Genomic DNA, 26997 nt, shown 5'->3' on the forward strand with positions numbered 1-26997 from the left:
CCATTTTTTCCCCAATAAACTTTGTTTTGACTGTCTTGTTTCAGATCAACTAGAAGTTTTACGACCTTTAACCTGTTTAAAGGGTGTTCTAGTTTACAGTGAGATTTGCTTCTTCCTCCTCCACGCCACTTTAAATACTATGAAACATCGAAATCTGTGACATTTAACGCCGCTTTAATAAAACACCGTCTGTAAAATACTGGGGGCACCGCTCTTATCTGCCTTTAATAACACGGGGCCACTGAATAACTGAGTCCTGCCTTCAGGTGGTTTCATCCCCACGGTGACTCCTGCCAAGCAGCAATATCCATCCCTCTGAAATGTCAGTAGTAATTACTGCTGCCGCAGTATTAAAGAAAGCAGGTGCCGATCACGTCCCTCCTCTCACACACCCTAAAGCTCTTTCTGGCCACTGTTGCTGGAAACATCTGCAACATGGGGCCACTTTCTTTTCTTCCCAGACCGACAGCAGGTTCGATAAAAAAAATCAAAAAAAAATCAGCTGCGATCCGGACAAAATGTTTTACGCAAAATATCAAATAAATAATGAAATCCGCTATATTCGTTAACCTTACGTAATATTAATCGGACTCAATCAATAATACATCTACAGAGTTAGATTTTGTGGTATTTTACCTTACGTGATTCTCACATTTGACCTTTTATTTTTCCAAGTACCGGTACGTAAACACACCACAGACAAATCAGCGTCGGGATCTCGCCGTATCCTAGCAACCACCTACGCCTGCGATGGAGTTGTCGCCGTGGAGAGCGAATCCCAGACCTCCTCGACCCCCTACTACCTACTGCAGTCAGCAATTTTCGGACAAGTTTAAACACATGCAGACTAAACTGGTCTGAGACTCTATATTGACCCCTTGGGGTGAGTGAATGGTGTGTGTCCTGTCCCGGTGTCCTCATGGTGGCCTGTCCCGGCGACCTGTCCCGCTTTGTTCCTGACAGCCAAACAGAAGGTTACCAAAGTAACCTGTGCAGCGTCTGACTTAATTTAAAACCTTTTTTGTTACTGTGGCAGAAGAAAAAGAGGATTAAGAGGAGAAAAAGGAGGAGGAGAAAAAAGAAGAAGAGCATTGACATTCAGTAATGGGGATAAATACTGTTTGGGCTCCTTGAATGGTAGCTTTAGAACATTCCAAATCCACTCTTTTATTATTCAAACATTAACTTTGCTGAAGTGGTAGCTGTCATAAAAGCCAAACTCTTCATTCGGGGAGACTTTGTTGCGCATTTTAAACAGTTACTCACATGAAGGGGAAAAAAAGCCTGAATGGATTTTATTTATTAATTTATTTGCGACTGTCGCCCACATGGTCATGTTAGTGTAAATAACACCTTCTCCCGCTGATTCTGGAACGGTTCAGACTTTACGAGCTATAAATAGGCAAAACGGCAGAGAAATTTAATCTAGGCCAGCGAGTGTTTTGAATTCAGAAGCATTTCTCAGCCCGTTAACAGCTTTCTTTCTTTTTTTTTTTTAAATCACGTGGTGGCAAAACTCTGTCTTCAACTTTACATTATTGGTTTATGTCTCCCTCTGAAGCCGTTTCATCAGTATGAAGAACTGTTCAGGTCAGGAAAAGGAGCACACAGTGAGTTTATGGCACACACACACACAGTTACCTGAGTGGATGACTGATTCCTGCTCAAGATGAATATTTCTGTTATTTATTTTCCCACACTGTTGTTATAACCACACCACTCCCGTTGAAGAGTTACCAGGGCAACAGCTAAGCTTTGGTTATAACTGTGTGTCAAGTCCATAACCAGTTAACATACTGGAAATCGAAATTTGTGGTCCCAGAAGTTCAGTCTTGTACTAGAAAGGTGTCAAATCCAACAACATCCTCGGTGACCGGTGGCCCCTCCTCAGGAGAACTCCAGAACGGTTCCTGTTTGCTCCTCTTCAGAACACAAACTCAAAATTCTCTCTGAAACGGTTCTTGCAATTGTTGTTGTTGGTAATAACATATTTAGAGAGACACTTTTAACAAGATTAAAGGATGACAAGGGAGAGATGAAGGTACTTTTTAGCTTGTGCAGGACGGGTTGAGCGCCCCCTACTGGAAGATTTGTTTAACACCCACACCAATTGAGTTTACATCAATTTAAAAAAGAAACAACAAGTTTCCTGTTCCTTTTATATTCATTATCAAAATGCAGACTTACACTATCTATAAACAAATATTTAATGAATAACAAAATGGCGGCAGTGAACAGTTACACACATTACTCTGTCGTTTTCAAAAGACAAACTTCTACATTCCTATTGAATCCTGAGTCCACCTACACCATAGTGGGACACAAACACAGCTCTAAAGCTATAAATACGATTCACAGGTTTTTGGCAAACTACCCATCGCGCTAGCGGCTTGTTGGCATCAGCTGCTCTATATGACAATAAACTATTGTAACATCCATTTCCAACAAAATGGAAAAGAAAACTGGCCTGCAGATATAAAAACAGCTTGACAGGCAGCTCAGTTTGCTGGAGTTTAAGGCTCCGAAGCACTGCAACGCCGGCATGGCTAATTAGCTCCACACCACAACTATTGTACGGATGGGTGACAGGGGTCCTTGAGAGCCGCACTAATTTAACAAGCCTCCATTCAGTCAGGCACTCGTTTAGACAGCCAAGAGGCTCCTTGGAGGCGCAGTCCTTGGAACAACAATGCAGCGAAGGACCATTTTAGCGACTAAAAGGACAGGGTGGTTCTTCACAGTCATTTATCCATTGTTCTGCTGGCTTCTGGTAATGGATTTAAGACAGAGGGCACGATGACGCTTGATCCTCAAGTGTCAGCGTTCGTCCAACGGTGACATCAAGGCATCACGGTCCCTTGTGATAGAGATCGGGTCATCTCTGTGTGAACAAAGTAGGTCTTAAGCTCCCCTTTGCCTTTCACGTTGATGATGCCGCGACACGAGCACAGGTACCCGAGGGAAGTTAAGATTCGACTTGTCTCCTCTGTCACCTGTGGAGAAATCCACATCAGTGCACCTACCGAGAGTCAACGCCGTGCCCCTGTATCTTTATTACACACCTGTATTTTCCCCAACACCCCGGTGGTCTCCATTCGGCTGGCCACGTTCACGCTGTTGCCCCAGATGTCGTACTGGGGCTTCTGTGCGCCGATCACACCCGCGATCACTGGCCCATGGTTTATCCCTGACAGGAAGTGGCAGATCACACCTCACTCTCAATAAAAGTCAGAGTCGGCTGCTTTAACTCGCAAATACCGAATGTTCTCACCAATCCTGAGCCTGAAGTCGTTGAAGGAGTGCTTGTTGATGACGTCAAGCTTCCCCACGAGTGCGAAAGCGAACTCCACCATCGTGCCAATGTGCATGTACTGTCTGTCATGTTCCTGAGGGACGTGCAGAAATGAGCCCCATCCGACCCACGTGCTCACCTTGTTATTAACTTTACAGTTGTTATAACTAAATGGTGTGGCTGAGAATGGATTTATTGTAAAAAATAAAGTGTGAGGAATGAAAAGTGTTCATCGACATGCCTCTTGTTGCAAAAATACCCCTTAAACCCCCACCCAAAGGTCTACCTGAGCACAGTCTGGTCCAGGGGTCACGTTGAGCCCAGTCGCGGCCATATAGGTGCTGCCGATGGTCTTGATCTTCTCCACCCCGCTGAATTTAGGTTTGGACAGCAGCTGAGGGCAAATGAAACAAATGCCGTTAAACTGAAGAGACAGAATGCTCAATTTCAGGACCCAAATAATTTAATGTATGATAATGACAAGTGTCAAATATATAACGACTTGTTTGATGAGGATATGAGGATATGCTTGTTGTTTAGTAAAGTAATGATACTTAAAGATTTCACGTGATTACAGAACTGTGCGTGATTTATGATTTGATGATTTAACAAAATCCAGCAGGGATTTATTGGGTTAAAACAGTGAAATGATCTCAGCTACCTCATCAAAGTCCGCTATGATCTCATTGAGCAGACGGAGACACTCCAGTCCTTCCTTATTGACATCGGACTCTGTGTAAAACTCTTTAAAATCCGGGATGGAGGCGAACATCACACACACCGACTCATAGGACTGGTGATAAAGGTCCTGATAACAAACAACAGGGAGATAACAGCAGGGCGCGTTGTAGCGAAGGAAAGCAAAGGTCTGCGGTTTCGGAAGAACTAGAGAAGATCTATGAACTGAACGGTGACACTGAGTCTAAAAATACATACGACGAAAGTTTAATCATCTCTGCGAGGGGGTCACTGCAGCAGGGAAAAAGTAATTGGATTCAGAGAGTGAAACAGATGTAAGAATAGAGGAAATGAGGGTAGAGAGTGCAACCAAAGGTTTACAGCACTGGAGAGGGTTACAGAGATGAGCAGTGAGTGGAAAGTATGCTCGGGAAACAGGCGGAACCGTGCGTGGGGGTGACGTCATGCATCAGCAGACAGTCGACGGGCCATAGACAGACAAAGAAAAATCGCTGGAATGCACCTCGTTCTTCCAGTTGCGGCCCAGAAAGTGCTCGGCCACGTGGGCGGGTAAGACGTTTTCCAGCAGGACCCGGTTGAGGTTCTCCATGGTTTCGATCTCCTCGCACTCCCTCTTGAACTTGTCCCGCCACAGGAAGTCCAACCGACAGTAATACTCATTCTGTTACAGGAGGACACAGAGTAAAGGGTCAGTCACAGAGAGCTGAGGTGTTCAGGACGCAACCTATAGCCCTGTGCATTAAAACTATATATACAGGGCTTTAAAAACACACATCAGTGTCTTGAAATCTATCCCAAATGTGCAGGGATCCAGGGGTGGTCATGTGACCACGCCATTATGTTGGCATGTATTCCCTCTGGGCTGCCGCTACCTGTGCGTGCATATTGATGGGAGCGCTATATTCCGTGCATGTGCTTTGCTTCCTACGTGATGAATGTGTGCGATTAATATCATTGCCCTAGAGATTACCAAAGCCATGCCATGGGTTAAGCAGCGCAGCCTCTCACATTCTGTGCTGTATTGTCGAAAAGCTGAGGTGGAAAGAGAAATAAACGCGTCCATTCGGAGCATTTGTGCGGTGCATAAATTGTGCACTTCAACTTTGAGCACTTGTTTGGAGAGGGAGGGGAGCAGAAATTGGGCCGGAGGAAACACGGCTCATTCAGATGCTGTTTTAAAAAAAACAAACAGTACAGAAGCCTCCGGAATTCATCTCAGGTTTGTTCCTCAGGGAACGTTAGCGGCGGCCTGTTTTTCCTAAAACGGTTTCTCCCCCCCGTGCATTTCTTAAAATGCGGCCGCCAAGGTCAAAGATAGGTTGCCCGTAAATATAGCAGGATGAACTGGTGTAAGATGGAGTCTTCCAACTGTGCGGCTCACTCTGCCAAAGGCCTGTGACGATAATTGATAAATTAATTTCCACCCATCAGCGTCGGGGCGAAGATTCGATGAGACTGTAATAAGAGCGCAGCTGACAGTAACAATATGACAGTAACAAGTTTACTGCTGCTGTTATGTTTCAAGAACACCTCCCCCCGGCCTCCCTTCACTTGGTAATGACCCAGAATGAGACTGATAGCAGAGCCCCACTTCCACCAGCAGATTCTCCTGGGGGAGTGTTCTGTCCCCAACATCTGCTTTGGGGCTCAGATGATGAATGGGAGCCCCCTAAAAACAGAAAAGGCACCAGATCTGTGTCAGTGGGGATGAAGAGGGGAGGGTGGACAGAGAAGAGACGGAGGAGGCGCCCCAGCTGACGAAGATGACCCGGTTCTACTGTAGAGTGCCTCAGCCACCCAACCAAGCTTACACTGATGTTCAAAAGAATATACAGTATTATTTTTGTAGGATGGGAGAAAACATGGTGTAAAATAAAATATGCCGCAGTACAAAGGCTGCCACCGACCTGTCGGGCCAGTACCAGCAGAGTGATGAAGAAGATGAAGAGATTCACCGAGCCCATCGTCTTCAGATCCTTCAGCACTCCGGGTCTGCGTGGAGAAAGGCGAGATCACGCAGACGCAGTCAGAGAACTAATTTATTCTGGTTTTACCGTCCAGGATGATTTTAAATGTGGAAAGTTTTTCTTTTACAGCCTCATTTGGGCCTTAATGCAGAGTTGGTCGTGCTGAGCTATTTTTCAAGGTAATATAGTGTGAATTGGTGCGTCCTGCCTGGAAACAAACTTGAAATTAAGCGGAACTATTCTCACGTCCAGCACTTTGCCGACGGAACAGAAATACCAAGATAAAAAACATTTTTTTTCTTTTTTCTTCAGGCGCTGCAGAATTTTTTCACATAATGGGATTTTTTGCCCCTTTTCCCCAACACTTGCTGTCAGTCACAGGCATTGAATGAATTCAGCTCCACTCTGAGGCGTCTAGCTCTGCCACTCCATTGGCCTCCCCTCAGCAGCACCGCCTCAGCAGCGCCCGTCACACAGGCTCTGCCTACCTCGGGTCCGCGGCCTTGACCTTAATTCAAACTAGCAACCGTTGTGCAGGTACCTGTCCAGCGCCTCCGCGGGGTAGAGCGCTTTGCTGAAGTCGTCCAGCAACGAGGAGTGTGTGTAGAGGATGATGACGTTGTAAATCACCACGGCGACCAGCATCACCACCATCTTCAGCTCGTAGTTGATCCTCAGGAACACTGAGCACGACACCAGGCCCAATATACAGCAGTAGATGAAGTACTGGAGATGATGAACAGTGTACAGAACAATTAAATACCCTTATCCGAGTGTTCTACTTAGTATAACTATTTAAATAAAATCCCCAAAGACCAATATTGGAACTTCTCATAACCCCTCGACCTATGCAAATATTCATGTTCAAATACATTAATTGCCAGGAAATCACTGGCAAGTGTATTTAATGAGATACTTTGGCGGTTTTAATAAGTAATTTAAATAATTTTCAATAACTGGCGTCACTATTTTATTCATGTATGAGCTCTGGGCTCGTTGGAGCCCTGCTGTGTCTTTGAGCTTCATGAATTCTTAAACACAGCACATCTGTTATTCATTAATGTCTAAAATAAAATTTGGATCCTGTTGAGGATACTTCGTTCAGCTGTATTGATGCAAAGCCTCACAATTAACCGGGTTTCGTGGGTTTACGAGTGTTTATATGACACATAGGTATTCATTTCTGCACTCACGGGCAGGTAAAACTTGATTTCTGCCGTGTTTTCATCCTCGTAGTCCAACAGGCTGGCGTTCGTTAGATTCGTAGGGGGAGTAGATATCAGGACTTCAGGTGGGAACGCTGTCAGGACCTCGGTCGTAGATCCTCCGGGATCCTCCACGAAAAACTAGCAAACAAAAACCAGATTTTTAACAGCTCCGGGCAACAGCCTTATTTTTGACTTCCTCCTCACCATATTTAGGACCGCCATCACCAATATGAGGGCCGTGGTCGTCATGGTGAGGACCAGCCGCAGCCAGGGGTTATTGGTGACTATAATGGGGGAAGACGTAGGGAACCAGGCGAGGGGGCAAAAGGACCTTTTCCATCCCTGCTGAGGATGCAACATTGCAGAATGAGACAGGAAAAGGAGAAAGGAGGGGGAAGAAAATGCACATAATGATGCTATAAAAAACAGAGATGGACCTAATTGGTGTATAAATATGATGTACGGTTGAGAGTTCAAGGGATGGGGAAGGTTTATCGGTAACTCTTTATCACTGTGTCACACCTATTGGTACATAAAACATTCTCAGGAGGCCATAAAATGGCTCTTAGGAAGGAAATCAGTTATTGATTACCCAGTAAACCCTTGCGACATGTGTCTGCCAGTGGCAGAAAGCAGAGGGATGATGAAGGATGGAAGGAAGATGCTCTCTAAACCTCATCTGTCTTTGTGAAACAACCAAACTCTGATGAGGTGCGCCGCAGCTCTGTGTTCCAGTGGTGTGCACCCGGAGCCTAATCACCTATAATGACTGCATTTACTCTTTGCTGTGACCATCCTTCTGTGTTCCACCTCCGTTATCTGATGTCCCCTGTGCTTCAGTAAATTGATATATGAACTCTCGTTGTCATGTTGTGAAGAAAGGCCAGAACACAACATGTGTTCTGCTCTGTATATATTGTTACTAACACAATAAATATACTGTAAAATCCACAGCCTGAGATTCTTTTCAGTCACACCTCCCTGTATGGAAAATAAAGTACTCACTCGGGGACCCCTGGTTACTTATTTATATGATACGTGTGAGATCTCGTCTTACTGTCTACCTGACGAATCCAATGAAACCCACCAGAATGTGATCGACGAAGCAAAGGAGCAGGATCAGAGCCAGCAGAATGAATGCCAGGCCAAAGGAGATCCCTAGCACAGCAGTTCTACAACACACACACACACACACACACACACACACACACACACACACACACACACACACACACACACACAAAAGGAAGCATGTCAATCTTCTCACCACGTTGGCCCTCTGCCACGCAAGGCAATAAATGTAATGAACGCTCAAATGTATTCGACCGGTAATCTCTTTACATTAAGCCAGCATAACTATGCATTGTGGGCTGGGGAGGGGGGGGGGGGGGCTGCTTCATAATGCAGTTTGCTCATTTCACACAAAAACGCAGCGCGGAGGGTTGAATTTTTTGCCGATGTCACGTCTAAACGAAAGCTGCGACGGAGGAACGACACAAAAAGGGAGAGGGACGTGTTTTAGATAATCAATGTCCTCTCAGATGCTGAATTACACCTTTGCCTCCCAGAGGCAGCAAATTAGCATAATTGCACCCCAGAGACAGCGCACGCTGATCATAGACGCGCAACCCCGTTCGATCGTCTCTCTTGGCGTTCTTGCCTTTCGCGACCCGCCACCTACTTAACGCCACCGCGGCCCCATTGACGAGCCAGCTGGTGTCAAGTGCTTTTTGCAGGTCGCTGTGCAGGTAGAGCGCTCCGAGAGTAGAGGTGCTCCACAGTCTAAATGTGGTCGTGATTGGGTGCAGACTTACTTGGGCAAGACGAGGACCTGCACGATGAATATGCAGCAGAATATGAGGCAGGCGCAGGTGACGTAGTACTTGAATGCCGGGAGCGTTGTTGATCTGTACTGTTGGGGAAAAAGAGGAGAAGCTGGTGAAAGGCTGCAAGAGTTTGAGGTTGTGACGTGACTATAGGCGATCTATACGGCTGTGAGGACTTCCTAATGACTCCTGTCTGACAGCTATACAGTCCCATTGATTCACGACCCAAAACAATGCGATTTAGTGATTTGTATGCGCTGGCTTACCTCTTTTTCCAGCGCTTTGTTGTGAAAGAACAATGAGATCCTCTGGATGTCCTCTGATTTAAGCCACTGTCTAAGTGCAGGAGAGGGAAAGCAAAGAACTAGTCAAATCTGGTGTCTGACCACAATTTTGTATGTCGAAAGTGAAAGAAATGCAGCTTATTCATGTGCAAATTGTAGCTATACAGTGCTGCTGGAATATATGTGTTTCCATTGAGTTAATTGATGCAATTGATGTGTCCATCAAATCACAAAACCAGTTGCCTGGCAGCAAGTTTTTAAATAGATGGAAGGAAAATCTCGAGAAGAAAATTGCCTTTTGATGCAAAACGGCGTTCTGAAACATGAATTTAAAGTTTTAACAGCTTGGGATGGAAGAGTTTAGGGCCAGACTCACTTCTGGGAGTTGATGCCATCAATGGTGCGAATCATCCGCTCATTGAGTTCCTCCTCAAACCTCCTCCTTTGCGATTTGGACCTGAAGCGGAGAGGCAGCGGAGGACAGACGCACGTGGGTCAGTGCGAAGAGACGCTGAATCTGCAGCCACCGCAGCGTCCAAACTCACCTCTCTCTCCTCTGGAAGTGGTACTGACCCATTGGCACATCCTTGGAAAGGCAACAGATCATTCAGAAACCTGCCTGGCCGTGCAGGTGTGTGTTCTCTTTGCGTTACACTGACCGTGGTGTTGATCTTGCCATTATCGGTGGTCATGCTGTCCCGATGGTGCAGGTTGGCGAAAGGCTTGGCGGCACCCCAGGACTCCAGGTAGCGGGTCATTCGGACCGACGCCCTCATCTTCCCGCTGTCCAGAGACGGCCGAGAGCGCAAACACAGCAGAGGGCTGTGCCTCTCTGTCTGGAAAGACAATAATAGAGCAAAACTAAGGACAATAATTTATGTATTCACACGACAACAGTGAACCAGGTGTTGAGTTCCAGTAAGAGACCGCTGAGTTTCTAAATCTTTGATTTTTGGTGCTAAACCCACTCTCTAAATCAGAGTGATTTAACGTCCATCTCAGCTCAATTTAGCTGGAAACATCAACCTCGCAATAACTGAAAGTACCATTATTATTTACAAAGGCTGTACAATTTATCATAAAGTAGTTAAAAGCTCAGAATGTCTGAGCGATAAATCCAAGTGCAGGAGGCTGCACCTACTTAATAAAGTATGTGACAAGAAAACATAATGATGAAGCACTCTGGTGCCGCAGAGATGCTCTGGGCCTAAGAAGACATGTTTTTTTTGTCCGCAGAGCTTTGAATAGTCACGTTTGTCAACATAAATATTGTGGCCGTCTTCAAACGCATCATCAAGATTCACTGTATTAAAGCAGCAGAAAACCACAGTCACTATTCCAGATGTCTTAAACTTTGCTTTGGGAAACTTTGTGGGGAAAACAAAGGGACACGAGTCTGTCGCACGTGTTCAGCGGCTGATAATCGACCGACCGAAAGCGCCGCGCCCTGCACAGACGTGGTCAGCGACGCCGGTGTTGGTTTCCCGTCGCCCCCCTTGAGTCTGACAGTTGACACTCAGCGATAATGACAGTGGACGTGGCGCCTCCTGTGACCCGAGCTCCACGTTTGGCCTTTATGGACGCGGGGCATTGTTGAAAATGTCACTGAGCACCTGCAGCCTTTTCCAAAACATCTGATCAAAAACAAGAAATAAAGGATATGGATCCGTATCTCCGCACCTCTGCAGCCTCCATCCGGAGCTAAACGCACCCTGTGTTTGTTTTTAACAAGTACAAAAGGATGAACCCCATATTCTCCACTTTTGATGCGACACTGTCTAAGGCAAAGGTGTTTAATCTCAAAAGGATCCCAATTTAATCACCTAGATGTTCATTTCACATCTACAGTAAGAATGTTGGTTTGGTTAATTACACCGGAGTTGTACAGAGCAAAAGTAAATTAGGTCCCTCTATTCAATGTAGCTCAGCCTTCGTGAATGGAAAGGAGGGAAAACAACAACTACAACAACAGAAAAGGATCCTTGCAGATCATTTCCCTGCTGAAAGCATTGTGGTCGCGGCATGAATTTACCGTATTTTCCTGCAAGATTCAGAAACGGAGCCACTAATCCTTGACCTCGGAGGAGAGAACTGCAAAGGCGGAGAGAAGCCAAACAAAACAGGGCTGTTTTGGAGGAATCAACGTTGAAAATAACGCTGAAAATCTGGCCGTAATTCTTCTGAGCAGAGATGCTCCCGAGACCCTCGAGCGCCCCCGAAGTGCAAGCGAACGCTGAACGCGCAGGACGCCTGGGGGAGGTTTCAGGAAGGTCTTATGGCAGATATTTTCAGAGATGGATGCATCTTAGCCAAGCGATGGAGAGGATTACAGGGAAGCAGAGGATGGTTAAGGATGATTTTAGGTTTCCCGAGGCAAGAAAAACACTGACTGGCTCCCGATGCCATCCTACTTAGAGATGCTCATAAAAGAGGCAGATGTTTTTAACATCCTTTACCGGCTGCTCGTGTCCCCGTTTGACCAGGCGTTAAGGTGGTTCTGCAGACTGACCAAACGCTGGGAGAACCTGTTGACACGGATGGAACTGTTGAGCTGCCTATTCCAGGCAGAAGGAGTGGGATATGCTGTTATTTGCTTATTTTTTTATTTATTTGAAACCTGACCTGCCCACTGAAAGACTGCTAAATCAGTGCTGCTGAAAATATGTTGCACTGCATCATTATCTAAAACAGGACATGTCCAAAACATATTCTATTGTGAGCAGTTTCTGCTGCGGTGGTGCGGCTGTTTCAAGGAGGATATTAAAAATCTTCCCACAGCTACAATTGGGATCCCCCCCCCACCACCACCACCACCAGGGAACCAACCCAGTTCCCAGTGAGGGACTTGTTGGGTTGTAAAATCTTGCCTCACCTTAGGGTTAACGACCAGGAAGGTGACCACCCTGTGTTCTTTCAGGTAGCTGTCTCGGCTCTGTCCGTCTCCAGGCTCCACCTTATAGGAGCCGTTCAGATGTTCCAGCGTCACTGAGGAGATGTGGACCCTCCTGGAGGGACAAAGAGAGGATGGAGAGGTTCCTAAATTGCCATCACACGGGCCGGAAACAGATGGGATTCCTTTCATTTGGCTACAGCATTTCAGCAGGCCGAAGTGGAGACAAACCATTAGCAGCCCACTGAGAGAATGCGGGGAGCTTATTTTCAGTGAAGCACACACGTAATGACCTGCCAATTTCTCCTTATTTGCCGCAGCGATAGAACGGCAGACCCGAAGGCTGCATAACAGCCGCGGAGGTAATGGGTCAAAGGAGCTTTCTGGAATCTGGCCTGACCACAGAACTGCCCGGGCCACTGTAACGATGCAGAAAATGAGTCCAGCTCCAGCTCACAGCTCAGCACGATAATCGGAAAACCTTTATCGCCACGTTACCGCGGCGTTATAAAATGGGGAAATTAACACCAAGCGGACCTGAATCTGGAGGTAAAGGCACTGTCGGGACTCACTGGTGTCTGATTTACAGCTTGCAAATGAGAACTTAATTTAATGTTAAATGCTGAGCGAGCAGGCGGCGCTAGTCAACTACGACAGTGCACTTCCTGCCAGGTTTGCAGGACGCAGCCGTACCCGGGAACGCCTCCCGCCTCCATGTGGTTGGCCAGCGTCACGTCGTGCGACCACACGTCGTACTGCCACTTGCGAAGGCCGATCACGCCGCACAGGACGTTGCCGGAATGGACACCGACACGCATGTTGATGTCGACTCCGGTGGCGTCCCGGACCTTTCTGTGGGGGGGGGGCACACAGTAGAGGGTTGATTTACAAGGGGCGCTTGGTCATTTTGGAATATTTTAATAGTGCACCGTCATCCATCGTTAGCTTGTTTTTGAAGAGACACTCGCTAAAGCACAGAGTGAGAAGAACACAACAACAGACGGCTTCTCATCGTCTACTTGCGATTAAAGGTCAGCGGTGGCAAGTAAACATATCACTCTATGAAACGGATGTGTGTACATCACAGTGTGTGAGTTTCACACATGGGAGACATGGCGAGAGAGAGAGAGAGAGAGAGAGAGAGAGAGAGAGAGAGAGAGAGAGAGAGAGAGAGAGAGGCTAAAAGAGAGAATTCAGTTCAGTTTGTCCACTTCATCTGTGTGCCAGGTGTGTGTGCGTGTGTGTGTGTGTGTGTGTGTGTGTGTGTTTGAACTAAGCGAAGGAAAAGAAACATCTCTGGTATTCTTTTACTTGATAGCCTCACACATATCCAATCCCATCTTCACACAGTTCCTGGCGTGGTGGGGCAGGGACTCCGGCAGACCAGACACGCAGTAGTAACAATCTCCCAGGATCTTGATGCGCATGCACTCGTTTTCCTTAACGAGGAGGTCAGAAAATAGAAAAGGGGTGAGTGTACATTTGTCCTGAAGCGCCAACATGTTCTGGTACGTGATCTCACCTCCTCACACAGCCACATCCATGAAACCCAAAATCATACACCCACGCAGCTAACGCATTAGTTCTTTTCCCTCTTGTGGGATGTGCAGCGGCTCTTTGCCACGTTGGTTTATGTAACGGCGGCTCCGTCAGGCGGAAGGGCAGAGCTGCCGGGCGAAAAAGCCGAGAGAGGGTGACTCAACTGTTTACACCTGCAGCGGAGGACCCACGGGACCAGGAGACCGGCCCACACTGCGAAACCCGCAGCTGTAAACGAGAACAGCGCTCTGGGAAGGTGCGGAACCAAGGCCGGCACTGGCCACGGGGCACGCCATGCCATTATTTAAAGGCCAGGCATCATATGATAGACAGCAGAACAGAGGCTCGGCACATTGGCTTGGTTATTTCTTGGTCATTCTCTAATATCTGAAGTTTCTATTGGAGAAAATGCGACAGGTTTTGTCATCGCATCAACTTGATGTTTTTCTCTGATATTTGACTCCCTGAAAACCTGCATGTCACGCAAAATGTGCCAAATTCTTTAATATATCATAAAAAAATCCACTTTTTCTGAGGTAATACTGCTACATGTAAATTTACAGTTTGTACATGGCACATACGTATGCACTATTTACACATTTATTAGAAAACAGATATATTATTATTAAAAAAATGCATTAATTAGTGACTTGTAACAAGGCCCATGGTCTTTATTACTATGTTAAATAGAGTAAAGTCTAAACCTGAGGACTGAATAAAGAACTAAGGGCAAGAACAGGGGTGGTGGTAGCTCAGTGTGTCGGGATCTGGGCTGAGAAGTGGAAGGTTCGAGCCCCAGTGCAGACAAAACATGGAAGGTGTTCTGGTAGTAGGGGTAGGTGCAGGAACACCTTCAGAGCACTGCCGAGGTCCCTTTGAGCAAGGTCCCGAACCCACATATGCCACTGCAATGAAGTGGCGACTCATCCTGCCTTCGCCTATACGTGCCCCCTCCCCGTGCCCCCCAAGGGGTTTAAAGCGGCTAAAGAGACGAGGCACAAGAACAAATGTTTCATGGAGTTACCTTTGCGATCTGGTCAAACTTCCCGAAGAGTTCGTTCAGCGTGTGGACCAGTTCACCGGGAGAGCAGTCGCTGGCCAGCCTGGTGAATCCCACAATGTCGGCGTACAGAATACTGCACAGGAGCAGAGCAGAGCCTCGTCATGCATCAAATCCTCATGCAGAAGGTGAGACTTGGTTAAATCGCTTCAATCCAATTTTGAAAACATTCTTTCTGTGCGTCTCTTAATGGTTAACAGACACTTAAATAGCAATGAGATGCAGCAATTTTCCTTAAATCCGAGGTGGAATCTGGGGCAGAGCTGGTGCAGATTTGCCAAACGTCTTCGTGAATAACTTTCAAGTCATTTTTGCCGCGCTCGTTACTGCCGGAGCTCCCAGGGGGAAACACGAAGCCACCTTTTCATAGATGTCAGGTCTTTTATTATCGGGAATTTGCCCTCTTTGCTCGAACCCACTGAGTGAGAATTTATTACTGGAAAGATAATAGGAAGATTTATGCACGCAGACACACACATGCGCGCACACACACACACCTGGGACCTGTGCAAGATCGCATGAATATTGTTTTCCCTGCGAAGCGTCGGCCTGATTACTAACAGGTTTTTAAAGAGCTTCTCGAGGTTAGCTGGGATTTGTGAGCCCTACAAAGGTGGAGAACGCCATCAGCAGTAGAGGACGTGGACTCCTCTGCGCTTGGCGAAATGACCTCGGAGCGCAATCGAGGCGGATTAACTCTGAATTGAGTTGAATGAAGCACTGGAAAAAGAATGGGAGTATGCAGAGAGTATAGACAAAGAGGAGACGACGAGAAAAGCACTCGAGCAATCCAAACGCGACAGCGGGTAGAGAGGACGGCGGGAAAAAATGGGGGCGATAAAACACCGAGGTGAGAGGAGAAAATAACCTTAATTATGCTGGAGTGTGGCTAACGGGGGATAATGCAGCCTACCTGACATTGGTGTGTCGCTGCACGTACAGGTTGTGGAAGTTGTTGGTGCTCTCGGTTCGACCAAAGTTGGGGCCCTGCAGCCTCTGGATGATCTCGGCCTTCATCACCCGGGCTATGTGAGCCGGCAGTAAGGACAGCAGCAGACGCTCCTGGACAAAAGGACGCGCTTTTATGTCTCTGGGTGCAGGTTTTGCATCAAGCTATTGACTCTTTGCAGCAGCGACTTGATTTCAGATGCAGCCGGTGACAGGCTGACGCGCATTCCCTCCAGACCGCTTCACACAACACGTGTTTTTGGGTAATGGAGTCAGTTGTCAGGGAGCACGAAAAGAGAAGGGGGAAGTGGGAAGGTAACGAAGGTCATCAGCTGCGTTGTCGATTTTTACAGGCTGTAATTTATCACCGCATTCAGATTTAGAATGAAGGCTTGTTTGAGGTAGTTTTGGCGCATGTGTGTGTTTGTGTGAGTGCATATCAGACTGAGCGGATGGCGGCCCGAGGGGGTGTGACTCATAAATGCGACTGACAGCAGAGAGGGTCATTACATTGTTCACACACCGCGGGCTCATTTCCTAAAACACGGCTGCAAATTAAGTAGAGGCAAGAGTAGGGGGCTAAAAATAGACTCCCCCCCTCCAACCACCACCACCACCACCACCTGCATTCAGGGTTTTTCACGCTGGGGGAAACATGAACAGCTCTCAGCCTGCAGAAACGTAGCTTTGCTAAACACTAACTAAAGGGTTTTCTTTTTTTTCAGCTGTGGAGAAAAATACACCACCGAATACATCACAACACACAAGCAGAGCCCTACAATTACTGCAGAGATGGCTATTAATTTTTAATTTCATGTGTCATTTCCTTGGTTGTGTAGATCGCTAATGCCAGGTTAGATGCTAATGTCAAGCAAATGTCACCGCATGTCTCTTGACACAGCTGACTGACCGTCTGCACACCGTTGACAAAACTGCAAATATTCTCATAATTACACTAAACAGAACCATTCGGAGATGGAGTAGCTGTGCTGAGCAAACAGATGGAGTGGTTACGATGTTTTAAATGGTTGCAAAGAACAATACACTCAGCAGCGAAAGGCGAAAAATAGAAAGAACGCAATCCTTGACATTTGACGGCTCATTGATCCTCAATTTAATCTACTGGTAATTCACAGATTCATTATGACGAGCTCTGTTATGTCAAAGAAACTGATTTGCCTTTCATATGCTCCTAATTGTAAGTAATTTAATTATGGGATGAACTATTAATACAAGGTTTTTCATTATCCTGGTAGTGACTAATGATCGCATGGACGTGAGCAGCTTTGGGGAACGCTGATGTTCTGGTTGCTCGAACTAATCATGAACCATTTTTGCCATTATTAATGAAAACCAAAACTGTTTCTTAGAACTGCGGGTCCCGGGGGGGGAGAAGTCGTCAGCCCATCACAGGTTAACGCATATTAACTCACACACATCTCTTTAATTATTTTGCATACAAATAGACTAGCCGGTAGCCAACAAGTGGATAAGCTTATACACTTTTCTGGGGTGTGTACCTGTTGGTGCTTCTCAAACTCCAGTTTAATGGGGGACTTGATGCAGTTGCAGGTGTCTTGGTAGGTCTGCTTCAGCGCCAGGTCCATGAGGTGTTTGTGGTACGCTCCTGCCAGGTTCCCACAGATGAAGATGATGACGTTTGCAAAGATCTGCCACAAAAGCGCCGCCCATACATTCGCACAAAGGGGGGAGACACAATAAAAAATGTCATGAGGTTCCTGATAGCCTATAGACGCAGTGTTTATTCAACATACGTCCTTCCCTGTGTGCAGTGCAACCTTGTAAAAACAGGGCACAGCGCACTCTTAACGCCACCATGTCAACCTCTAGCTCTTTAAAATGCAGCGCTGTTTATCAGTAGGTTGTCCTTGATGCTCTGTCTGTAGGCAGCAATGCACATTTTATTGGAAACCTCAGCTACGCCCACCGTTATCTGCCGTCACATATTTATACATTCCTGAATGCCAGTATTCTCCAGGCCTGTGCTGCTGTTTGCCGTCTCCATAAAAGTAATTTTTTGTTCTTTTATTTAATGAGTCGTTGCTGCTCTGATTGATGCTACGACAGAGTTTAAAGAGCAGGTTTATTAAGACATAAAAATGCCGTTTATCTGCCTCTCGAGGATTTGCCGAATGTGTTGTCTCACGGCGACAGGACGGGTTCACCCTTTTCCAACCAAGTCCTCGTTAAAACGTCACACTTCGTCATCGATCGCGTCTGGACGCGGCGATTTAGTCGACTGGGGTCAAAACGGGAAGTCCGAGTGCGAAGCAGAGTCGCGCCGCCTGTAACTGCTGTACAAGAGGATGTTGTGCAAACTGTCGATTGCACCACCCAGGCGTTGAGGGGTGTGCTAAGAGTCGGCGGCCGTGCCACTCACCTGCCACACTAGCGGCTCCAACTCCGTGACTTTGGCGGCCAGAAAGACGCTGAGCGTGACGGTGTGCGACGTGCAGGTGACGGCGCTGGCGATGATGGCTCCTCTCATAGAGAAGGGCAGCATGGTGTAGACAACAAACACAATAAACAGGAAGAAAGACACCTGGAAACAGACACACAGTAAACAAGAGGTCAACAGCGCGTTCTGGGGAAGAAAATGGTGCGGTTGTTTAGTGGATGCTTCCTGTGTCTCATTCATCAAAAGCTCCCAGGCTGACCTCCAGTCTGCTGTCTGCTTGCACAAACGTGCACGTGCGTGCGTTTCCCAGGCACTGCTCATTGATAAGTGGAAGCTGACCTCCTGCTTCATCCGTCCCCACTTCCTCCTCTGTCAAGTCCAACCCTTCCTGTTATGGTGGCGACCAGCACGGATCAGAGTCACTTTCAGCTGGGACGGGGATGACCTCTGACCTTCCTGCCTGTCTGTTTATTTCCCTATCTTTCAGGTTCAGAGAGCTGGCGCGCAAACCGGAATCCAGAACGACAGGTTGGGGGGAAAAATGCGAGCTTGGAAAAGTTCTGCTCAAAAACAAACAGGATAGCTAAACTATTTTAGCTCTAGAACGTGTTGTCGGAGGCTCATTTAGCTTAAGATGGGGTCTAAACCGCAACAATGGGAACCACCGGTGACTTAAGTGTACATTCACTGGCTGAATGAAATTCCCCAGGCATGAAAATGCAATCTGTATTCTCTCGCAAACATAGAAATGGTCACCGGGGTCCTGGGGATTCTAAACCCATAAGCTGCAGAGGAAAACAGCAGACAAAAAAATGTTCTTTCAGCAAAGCTGGCAGATTTGGCTGCTGAGCTTCTGGTGACAATTGCCTACGGCCCAGGGTGCTCCAGTATGCTGCCTGCAGCCGCAGATAAAGGTTATTGTGCCTTGCATATTTACTGGTTAGATGCTTCAATCGAGGAGCAGTGTGGATTTGACACGGACGAGCTGAAGCCTCGGTGAATGTGAGCGAACGATTGGCCGACGGATAGATCCCCAAAGGTTTCAATTCCCGCCCCGACGTGGAACTAATGGCGAGTCGTGCGGCCTGAGCAGGAAACTCCGAGCTGGTCAGCGGGAATTGAGACTGGCAGTCAATTTCAGCGGCGTGACGTGTTCCTCTGGGTCACGCGGGCAGCCAGAAGCACTCCATCTCTGCAGCGCTCCTGCCTGAATCCTAACACCCTCAATCACCTCCAGAGAGAGTGGGGCAGGGGGCGGGGGGAGGGGGGGGGCGGCTTCCTGCATCACCTCATTGAAGTTTCTTCCATGGCTCCTTTTCTCTCTTTTTGTCCCGAGTACTCGGCTCCGCCGCTGCATTATTTCAGCGTCGGCAACAGCGTCCGTGGCTTGCTGCTGCATCCTTTTTTTTTATTGTTTTCACAGACATAGCTGCATAGCTGTTTAGCTGCATCCTGATTCCAGGGCAGCAGGTGCGGGAGCCTTCTTCAATCTGCTGTGGACTTGTGGGAAATTAAATAAAGGCCAGGCAAACAGGGTGACGCAGCCCGGCGGTGGGAGGAAGGGCCTTAACTGACAGCGGATGATGTTGGCCCTCGCACACGGAGACAGAGGATGAGCATCAGGCAAAAAATAGAGCCGAGCTGAGAGCCCCCCGTTCCTGCACCTTCACTCTTATGGGCTGACTGCTCCATCAGACACGCTGTTCTCCTGGTAATCACAATCAATCCAGCCCACTGAGAGCAAGCTCCTGTTCCTGCTGTTTTCCTTTCAGCGTGTTTCTCAGATTTCTGCCGCTACAACCTACTTCCTGTCTCTCGGATAGATGCAGCCCTCACAGGTGGCAGAGGTAAAAATATCTCCGTAGGGGAGGAAGGGAATGGAAGGACTGAATAGGATGGGCCGGTGGAAATTTGGGCACGACGGGCTGAGCCCAGGAGGGTTGTGGCGCTCTCGACATATGAGGAGGAGGCAGGTGCAAAAGATTGGGGAGAGAAAATGGAATTTGATGAATGGAGGGCGACAGCAGAGCTCGTATGAGAAAATAGGATTCCCGAGACAGAGAGGGAGCGAAGGAGCCTGGCGCTGAAAACTAATGTGTCTGTCTGCTGATCTGCTCACCTCCAGCTCTCATCAGGCCTCATTAACACTTGTCACAAGTCATATTAATTTTGAGTGCATGCTTGTGCACGCACGCACGTACAGTGACGTGCCCTATCGATTAAAGATACATAAAGCTCTGGGGTTTTTTCGGCGTGGTAAGAAGCACATTTTGTCTTAGTCTGTATGTTTAAAAATAAAAATCTAGCTGGGTGAAAGGTGGACGGAGCTTATGGTGAAACGTCCAATTGATGACATACTTACCCAAGTAAAAAAAGGTATATGTACTCATTAAAAACATGCATACACGGTATAATATATCTACCTGGTCCCAGGGGCTGAGTCTTCCTCCTGAGAACATAAACAGGTAACCCATGGTGACCAGACAAGCCCATATAAGGAGTGAAAAGAGGCGGAGCATCCGCTTGAAGACCGACTCGATGCAGACCAGGATGAAGATGGACAGGAAGAGGAAGAGGGCAGTGGGAACCGTGACCAAGAACGTCAGATGTTCCTCAGTGTTCTGGAGAGAGAGAGAGAGCGAGAGAGAGAGAGAGAGAGAGACTGGTTTGTTCAGGTTGAGAGTCAGCTACAACCTCTAACAGACAGACAGCACAAGAGCTTTGTCAAGGAAAACTCATGATCCCGTTTCCTCTCCCATGATGTACTGCAGCCATTATTGTTTGTTTTATGGAGCCATGAAAAAGAGGTGCGAGGACACAAGTGTCAGAGGTGCTCTGCTCAATTAAGGGGGCCGTTGTGTGAACGGGACCTCCCTGCTGACACGTGGAAGACCGCGGCTTCACTTATGTACAACGGTGGGAGGAATCAACCAGCGATCCATCTTCATTCATGTCATCTGTACAAACACATACAGTATTGTGTGTATTACTGTAGAGGACCCCATTAGGAGAGACAGACACACACACAGATGAAGGGACCACAGCAGGCTGACGGGCCTAAGCCCGGGGAATGCGCAACTGAATCACAAAGTCAGCATTTAAAAGCTTTTATCTTACACACACACACACACACACACACACACACACACACACACACACACACAGACACACACACACAAATAGGCACGCACCCACTCTCTCTCACACCCTTTGTTTTCAACCGGAACCCACATCAGGGCCTGTAGCCTTGTTTGATGTTCCCAGTGTGCATTCATCTCCTAAACTACGACATACACACTAAAGTGCAGCATAGCGTGCATGTCTCACATGGTAAGATACTGTCACTGCCACACTGTGAATAACCCATTATGAACCTCGTTTAGGTGCATTTATTTTCTTGGAATGCTGGAGCCTGTCACTTCATTTAGAGGAATACAGCCTGAAGAGCTCAGAGTTGGTCACACACACACACACACACACAGACACAACATTCACACACACGGTCACACCTGGGGACAGTTAGGGGTCTATAATCAACCTAAAGGTCATGATTCTGGGTTGTGGATGGAATCTGCTGTACCCAGTCTAAACTTCTTGGATTCTACAATATTAAAAGCTGTTGTTACGTAAGGTAACACTCACACAGTCGCTAGCGCATTGTACGGTCCTTTCTGAGCATTTGGGGGCTTCTGTACCTTGCTCAAGGGCACCTCAGCAGTTCTTTGTATGTGTCCTGGCATGGACTACCAGCAAATCTTAACTTTTAGGGTCTTGAACCAGTAACCCTTCTCTTCTCAGCTGAGTCCCCTACAGACTGAACCACCGCCCATAGGATGTTTTTACCTAAATCATGAGGTGGCTCCTTTAAATCTTGCCAGTAAACTGATTTAAAGGTGCAGTTTATGGTTCATCCTTATCTTAATTGTGATGCATATTTCATTTAAAGACATAAATCTGGCTGTGGTTTTAAAGATTCCCTCCTATCTCGATGGTATTATCTGTTTCACACCGACTGGTGTAGATAGCACCACAAAGCACAGACTATCTCACATGGTTGTCACAGTTTCTCCCTCCCCTTGTTAAAAAATTGGCTGTTTAAAGTAATTTTCCTCCTTCTCGCCACCGCTGCATCAAACTTCTGTGACAGGATTAAAAATCTGCTGTGAAATGGGGATATTTGTAGCATTATCGGTTGAGATTTGCATTTATTCGGTGACCTTTAAGATAAATAGGAAAGGAAAATGCCTTTTATTGATGTTTCAATTATAGATCACCATCATCTTTTAAAGGAGACCGCTGACCACATGCTAATGGACGCGGACCCACAAAGCGCATTATTAAGTTATTCTGCTCCAGCAATTGAAATTACTACATTAGCAAAGCCCCTGTGGTAAGATAACACCTGTTTTTTTCAGCCAAATGAACACCAGTGTGGGCAGATAAATGTGTTTGACTCTCTTAACATGTTTTTATGTAACCAAATGGGAAGTTGACATGCCGTCCGCCTCGATTTTCTGGCCGAACCGACGGTTTAGTGACTCGAGTGGCCTGTTGAAAAGCAGCAGAAGCTCTTTGGCCAGAGCGAATGGAGGAAGAGAGCTTTTTTTCCCCCCTCTTGGCACCGTGCTGGTGTAGCAGCGGAGGTAGCGTGAGTCAGGGTCTGGAGAAAGCGTCCCTTGGGAACCGGCTGCTGACGCCAAGTCAGGTATACACGGCCGTCCTGGAGCCCAGACCGAATCCCAATGAAGGCGTGATCGCTACTGCTACACAGCAAACTGCAGAGCGGACGCGAGACCACCGCCGGTCTCTTGCACCGTTTGCATACGTAGCAAGTTCACACAAAGACGAGTGCGCGCAGGTTACCAAGAGGGGGAGATTCGCTCTTTCACTGCCTCGGTGTATCCAGAGGTACATCTGCACTTTGCACAGTTCTGATTGTAGGCAGTCTAATCCCATTAAACCCTCTTTTTGAAAGCATTTAAAGCCATTTCCCTCGACATGGCACAAAGAAAGGGAGTTGTACCCGCCTGCCATAATATACTGCATTGTCATCATTGTTATCCCGAACAATTATTTCTTTTTTTAGTCCCGTCTGGCTTATCCAGCTAGTATATTGGATGGAGGGGGGTGGGGGGTGGGTGGGAGAACTGTTGGAAAGAGCAGGAACTGAGCTGGCAATCTGATTATTGAGTGAAATGCCACAAAAACTCCAAATATGCCAGAATTTAAGATATATTTGAGGTTGTCTGCTTTTTTTTTTTAACAAATAAAACCCTGTTGTCTCTGAGGTCGGCGGTGAATTGGTGGACGCTGTAATAAAACAGGTCAAAGGTGGCGACAGATCCACTAAGAGGTCATTCTCTCCAGACTCAGTGCCTCCAACAGCAATTACAGACCAATTTGTTCACTAATATAATTCAATCGGGCCTCCAGTCAGATAACGCCACTGAAATGCCACTTATCGAACCTACAACCAATGTCCCCATGTTGGGCGATAAAAACAAATACTCCCATCCAGAAAATCGAGTTTGGATCGAGGATTGATAACCATCTCCTCAAAAGATGCCGGCACTAACTGGGACTCGACACGGTGGATTTCCTGTAAAACTCACACCAATTCCCGCCTCTATGCTGATGACGTACGGCTCTTCATGCAACTCGTTGATCAATTTCCTATAAATAACTGAACATCAACTGCGATCAGAACGGAGCTCAGGACTTCTCGTCCTTCACTTTTTTAAATCCAACAACAAAACAGTAATTTCCTGTATGCGCACACACACAAAAGAGAGGCTAAAGATCGTAGCGATGACATCAGCCTCTCACCAAATCTCTTTAAACCCCTGATAATAAACATGACAATAACCAGCCGTGTCACCTCTGACGTCGTGGTGTCACGCCTCAGCCAGCGCGGCTCAGGGGAAAGGCTGAACCGGTGACGTCACCGCGCCAATTACGTTTCATTTTCCGACCTTGCTGATGCTAAGTAACGCATTGATTATCCATTATTCCGCAAACATCCTGCGTCTGCCGCCCGGCATGTATCAGACAGTCAACGGGCTGGAACCCAATTACGTGTTAATATCAACGAGTGGTCTGAAAACGCGGAGAAAGTGGGCACAAATGATGGAGTGAAATGAGAGCTGGAGTCAGTAAATGGAAACGCACCCATGGAATCGATGAGAAACGGTAAGTGATTAAAATGATGGGAGCTTTATGGCAAATGTAGATTTCCGGTGCAACATTAGCAGGTACATTGGTCTCTTAAACTATCAATGAATACACACACACACACACACACACACACACACACACACACACACACACACACACACACACACACACATCATACCAACAAGTAGAATCATATATACAAAAACGCAGATAAACCTTAAAAGGAAATGAGACATTTCCTCACACACAGCACACACACACACACATTTAAAAAATGAGCACTCATGCCAACACACACACGTGCGCGCGCAGCACGATATGGGCGGGGGACAGTCGGCCCGCTCCAGCCCTGATTCGAGGGGAAAGATAAAGCCGCGCAATCATTTTGGGAGCCGTAGCGCTGCTTTGGTTGACTTTCTGACGGCTCGCTGATAACGCCAGAACACTTACAACAACATCCTCCCCCTCCCTGCGCCGCCCAGCCTCTAGCCTCCATCTCAACCTCTATTTATTCCTGTCATTCTTCTTCTCCAGGCAGTAATAATTTCTCAGGCTTTGGTGAAAAGCCACCAACGGGAGTCAGGTGTGGGATTTTTATTCGAACCTAATGGGAACGTTTAACCGGTCCAGGGCCGTGAATGGCAGGAAACTCTTATGGGAAACTGTAGCTGACCTGACAAACAACATGGACACGCGGCAAAGAAAGGAGAGGGTTTAATCGACCTCCTGGGGGCAATAAGGTTTATTGATTTGCCTCAAATAGAAGTAAAGCGATTGATTTAGGTGGAGCTTCACGGTGAACAACCCTGTTATGAAGTTTAATTGAACATTGCTGGGAGTTCTGTGACGGCAACCCGAAGCGCACTGAGCAGGCGGGGTGATAGCTACTCTAAAACACAGCCGGGAGGGATGGGGGGGGGGGGGGGGTCGCAGCACGCCGATGCTGGGAGGAAAGCGACGTAAATCGACAGATGATGTAGAGCTCCGGAGCAAAACAATAATTTAGAAACAACAGCAGCCACAACAGTGAGTGGGCTCCCTTTTGTGCAGCTATTTCATAAGACCACAAAAACAGCACTTGAGGAAACAATAGTCTGCGTGGCGTTGGAGTGGTTTTAGCCAAAAACAACACTTTTTAACTCGACAAAAGCACTGACGCGCGCAAGCGGGAGCTGAACTCTCATCCCGCTCTCGAACCACTCGGCAGAGCCGGTGCTGTGGTTAAAAGTGTCGCTCGACGGCCACTTGTGCACACACGTATTCACACATGTGCTTTTTTCACGTTTATACAGGACCTTAATCCACTTCACACCTTAATCCACTTCATTCAGCACATTTTGTTTTTGCTGTTTTGATGAATGTTGCACAGTTACTTTTTTTTGCAGCCCTCTACAGGGAAAAATTCCCTCAGTGGGTATAAAATATCTGCCTCGGCCATGATCTCTACCTCTGGACATGCTCCTTCACTCACCAGACCCGAGGCAAAGAACACGGCCAGCAGCGCCAGGCAGGTTCCCATGACGATCAGCAGCAGGAACACGATCAGTGGATGCTGCTGGCTCATCCTGTAGTAGGACTCGTACAGCCAGTCCTGGGGCTTCTCGCCCTCCGCCTCGCCCTGGAAACTGGGGAAGCCGTCCCCCAGGCCGTCGGGCCCCTCCGTGCACTCCCCGCCATCGTTCTTCTCCAGCAGGTACCGTCCACGTGTCCACAGTGCCTCCTGCCACATAGGGAGCTGCCGTTGGAAGGGTGGCCCTGCTCCGCGGCTGTGCTGAACAGGTGTGCACAAAAGCAACAAGAGATGAGGGGCCCCTTCACCCTCCTGCCTCATAAACTTCACTCCTCCTCCAGCGCCTCCTCTCGTTCAGCAAAAAGTTTGATCACCTTTGTAGGACGGACGCCGAGTGAGATGATCTCAACTTCGCAGCCGCACCGGTCCGCCAAGCATCCTCTGCCGCTGTCCAGTCATGACGGGCTGGAAACCCAACTCCCCTCCACCTGTTCCTCCAGTCAGATGAGGACTTGCTGCCTTCCCGCCTGCTCCTGTCTCTCTTTCCTCCTGTCTCTCTTGTCTCTCTTTCCTCTTGTCTCTCTTGTCTCTCTTTCCTCTTGTCTCTCTTTCCTCCTGTCTCTCTTTCCTCTTTCCTCTTGTCTCTCTCTGCAGACTCTTAGCGCTCTGAACCGCGGCTGCAACGAGTCAACATGTTACTCTGCTGAGGTGCAGATCAGGACTGAGGGAGAGAGAGAGAATGCGTGTGACTGGGAGGGAAAGGCGAGAGGAAAAGGGGGTGTGGTGGGGAGGACTGTGCATGTGCGTGCGTGCGCCTGTCAGACTGAGTGGAAATGTGAGAATGGTGATGTGTGAGAGTAGTTAATGTGAGGAGAACTGTTGTATGACTCAAGATTCTGTGTGCGTGTGTGTGCAAGTATGGTAGAGAGAGAAAGAGAGTGAAGGAGAGAGAGGGAGTACAGTAAAATGAGAAGCTTAGAAATGTACAAAAGAGAAAAACAGAGTGTGAAGTTGGCAGTAAAACAGGAAAGACTGTCAGCGTGTGCGTGGTTTTGTGGTTCTGTGTGTGTGTGTGTGTGTGAGATGGGTTGCAACAGCTGTAGTTAAGCAAGAAGAGCAACACGGTGTGTAAAAAAAAAAGACAACTAAATGCCATCCAGCTGCCAGGGAAGAGATAAAGA

The 26997-nt window shown here is 47.5% G+C and overlaps 1 protein-coding gene across 5 annotated transcripts; it reads right to left on the reverse strand.

Annotated features, from left to right (window-relative positions):
* Positions 1 to 1670: 1670 nt before the first annotated feature.
* On the reverse strand, positions 1671 to 26779 carry adcy2b (adenylate cyclase 2b (brain)). 5 transcript variants are annotated; one of them, XM_029845389.1, is made up of 26 exons: positions 26191 to 26775; positions 25778 to 26072; positions 20556 to 20753; positions 18115 to 18276; positions 17234 to 17383; positions 15679 to 15827; positions 14730 to 14841; positions 13478 to 13605; positions 12860 to 13018; positions 12149 to 12281; positions 9936 to 10112; positions 9822 to 9862; positions 9653 to 9733; positions 9259 to 9328; positions 8981 to 9078; positions 8254 to 8338; positions 7371 to 7511; positions 7152 to 7304; positions 6500 to 6684; positions 5899 to 5983; positions 4494 to 4652; positions 3954 to 4100; positions 3579 to 3686; positions 3272 to 3386; positions 3063 to 3187; positions 2841 to 2993 (listed from the first exon to the last, which is right to left on the reverse strand). In XM_029845389.1, the coding sequence occupies exons 2-26, from the start codon at positions 26033 to 26035 to the stop codon at positions 2841 to 2843; spliced, it is 3372 nt and encodes a 1123-aa protein (XP_029701249.1). In that variant the 5' UTR covers positions 26036 to 26072; positions 26191 to 26775. The 5 variants fall into 5 exon arrangements, with proteins under 5 accessions (XP_003969059.2, XP_029701249.1, XP_029701250.1 ...); XM_029845390.1 differs by having other exon boundaries at positions 25778 to 26077; XM_003969010.3 differs by having other exon boundaries at positions 1671 to 2993; positions 25778 to 26771.
* Between the last annotated feature and the right edge of the window lie 218 nt (positions 26780 to 26997).

The sequence above is a fragment of the Takifugu rubripes genome, chromosome 12 (assembly GCF_901000725.2).
Source record: "Takifugu rubripes chromosome 12, fTakRub1.2, whole genome shotgun sequence".
In the NCBI taxonomy this organism is placed as follows: Eukaryota; Metazoa; Chordata; class Actinopteri; order Tetraodontiformes; family Tetraodontidae; genus Takifugu; species Takifugu rubripes.

Bases quoted from the DNA above. Each gene is read 5' to 3' on its own strand.
- adcy2b (XM_003969010.3), bottom strand. From the start codon at position 26,137: ATGAGGCAGGAGGGTGAAGGGGCCCCTCATCTCTTGTTGCTTTTGTGC. The intron at 18,277-20,555 runs GTAGATATATTA...GTCTGTTTCCAG, and splicing joins GACTCAGCCCCTGGGACCAG to GTGTCTTTCTTCCTGTTTAT. The intron at 7,305-7,370 runs GTGAGGAGGAAG...TTTGTTTGCTAG, and splicing joins TGATGGCGGTCCTAAATATG to TTTTTCGTGGAGGATCCCGG.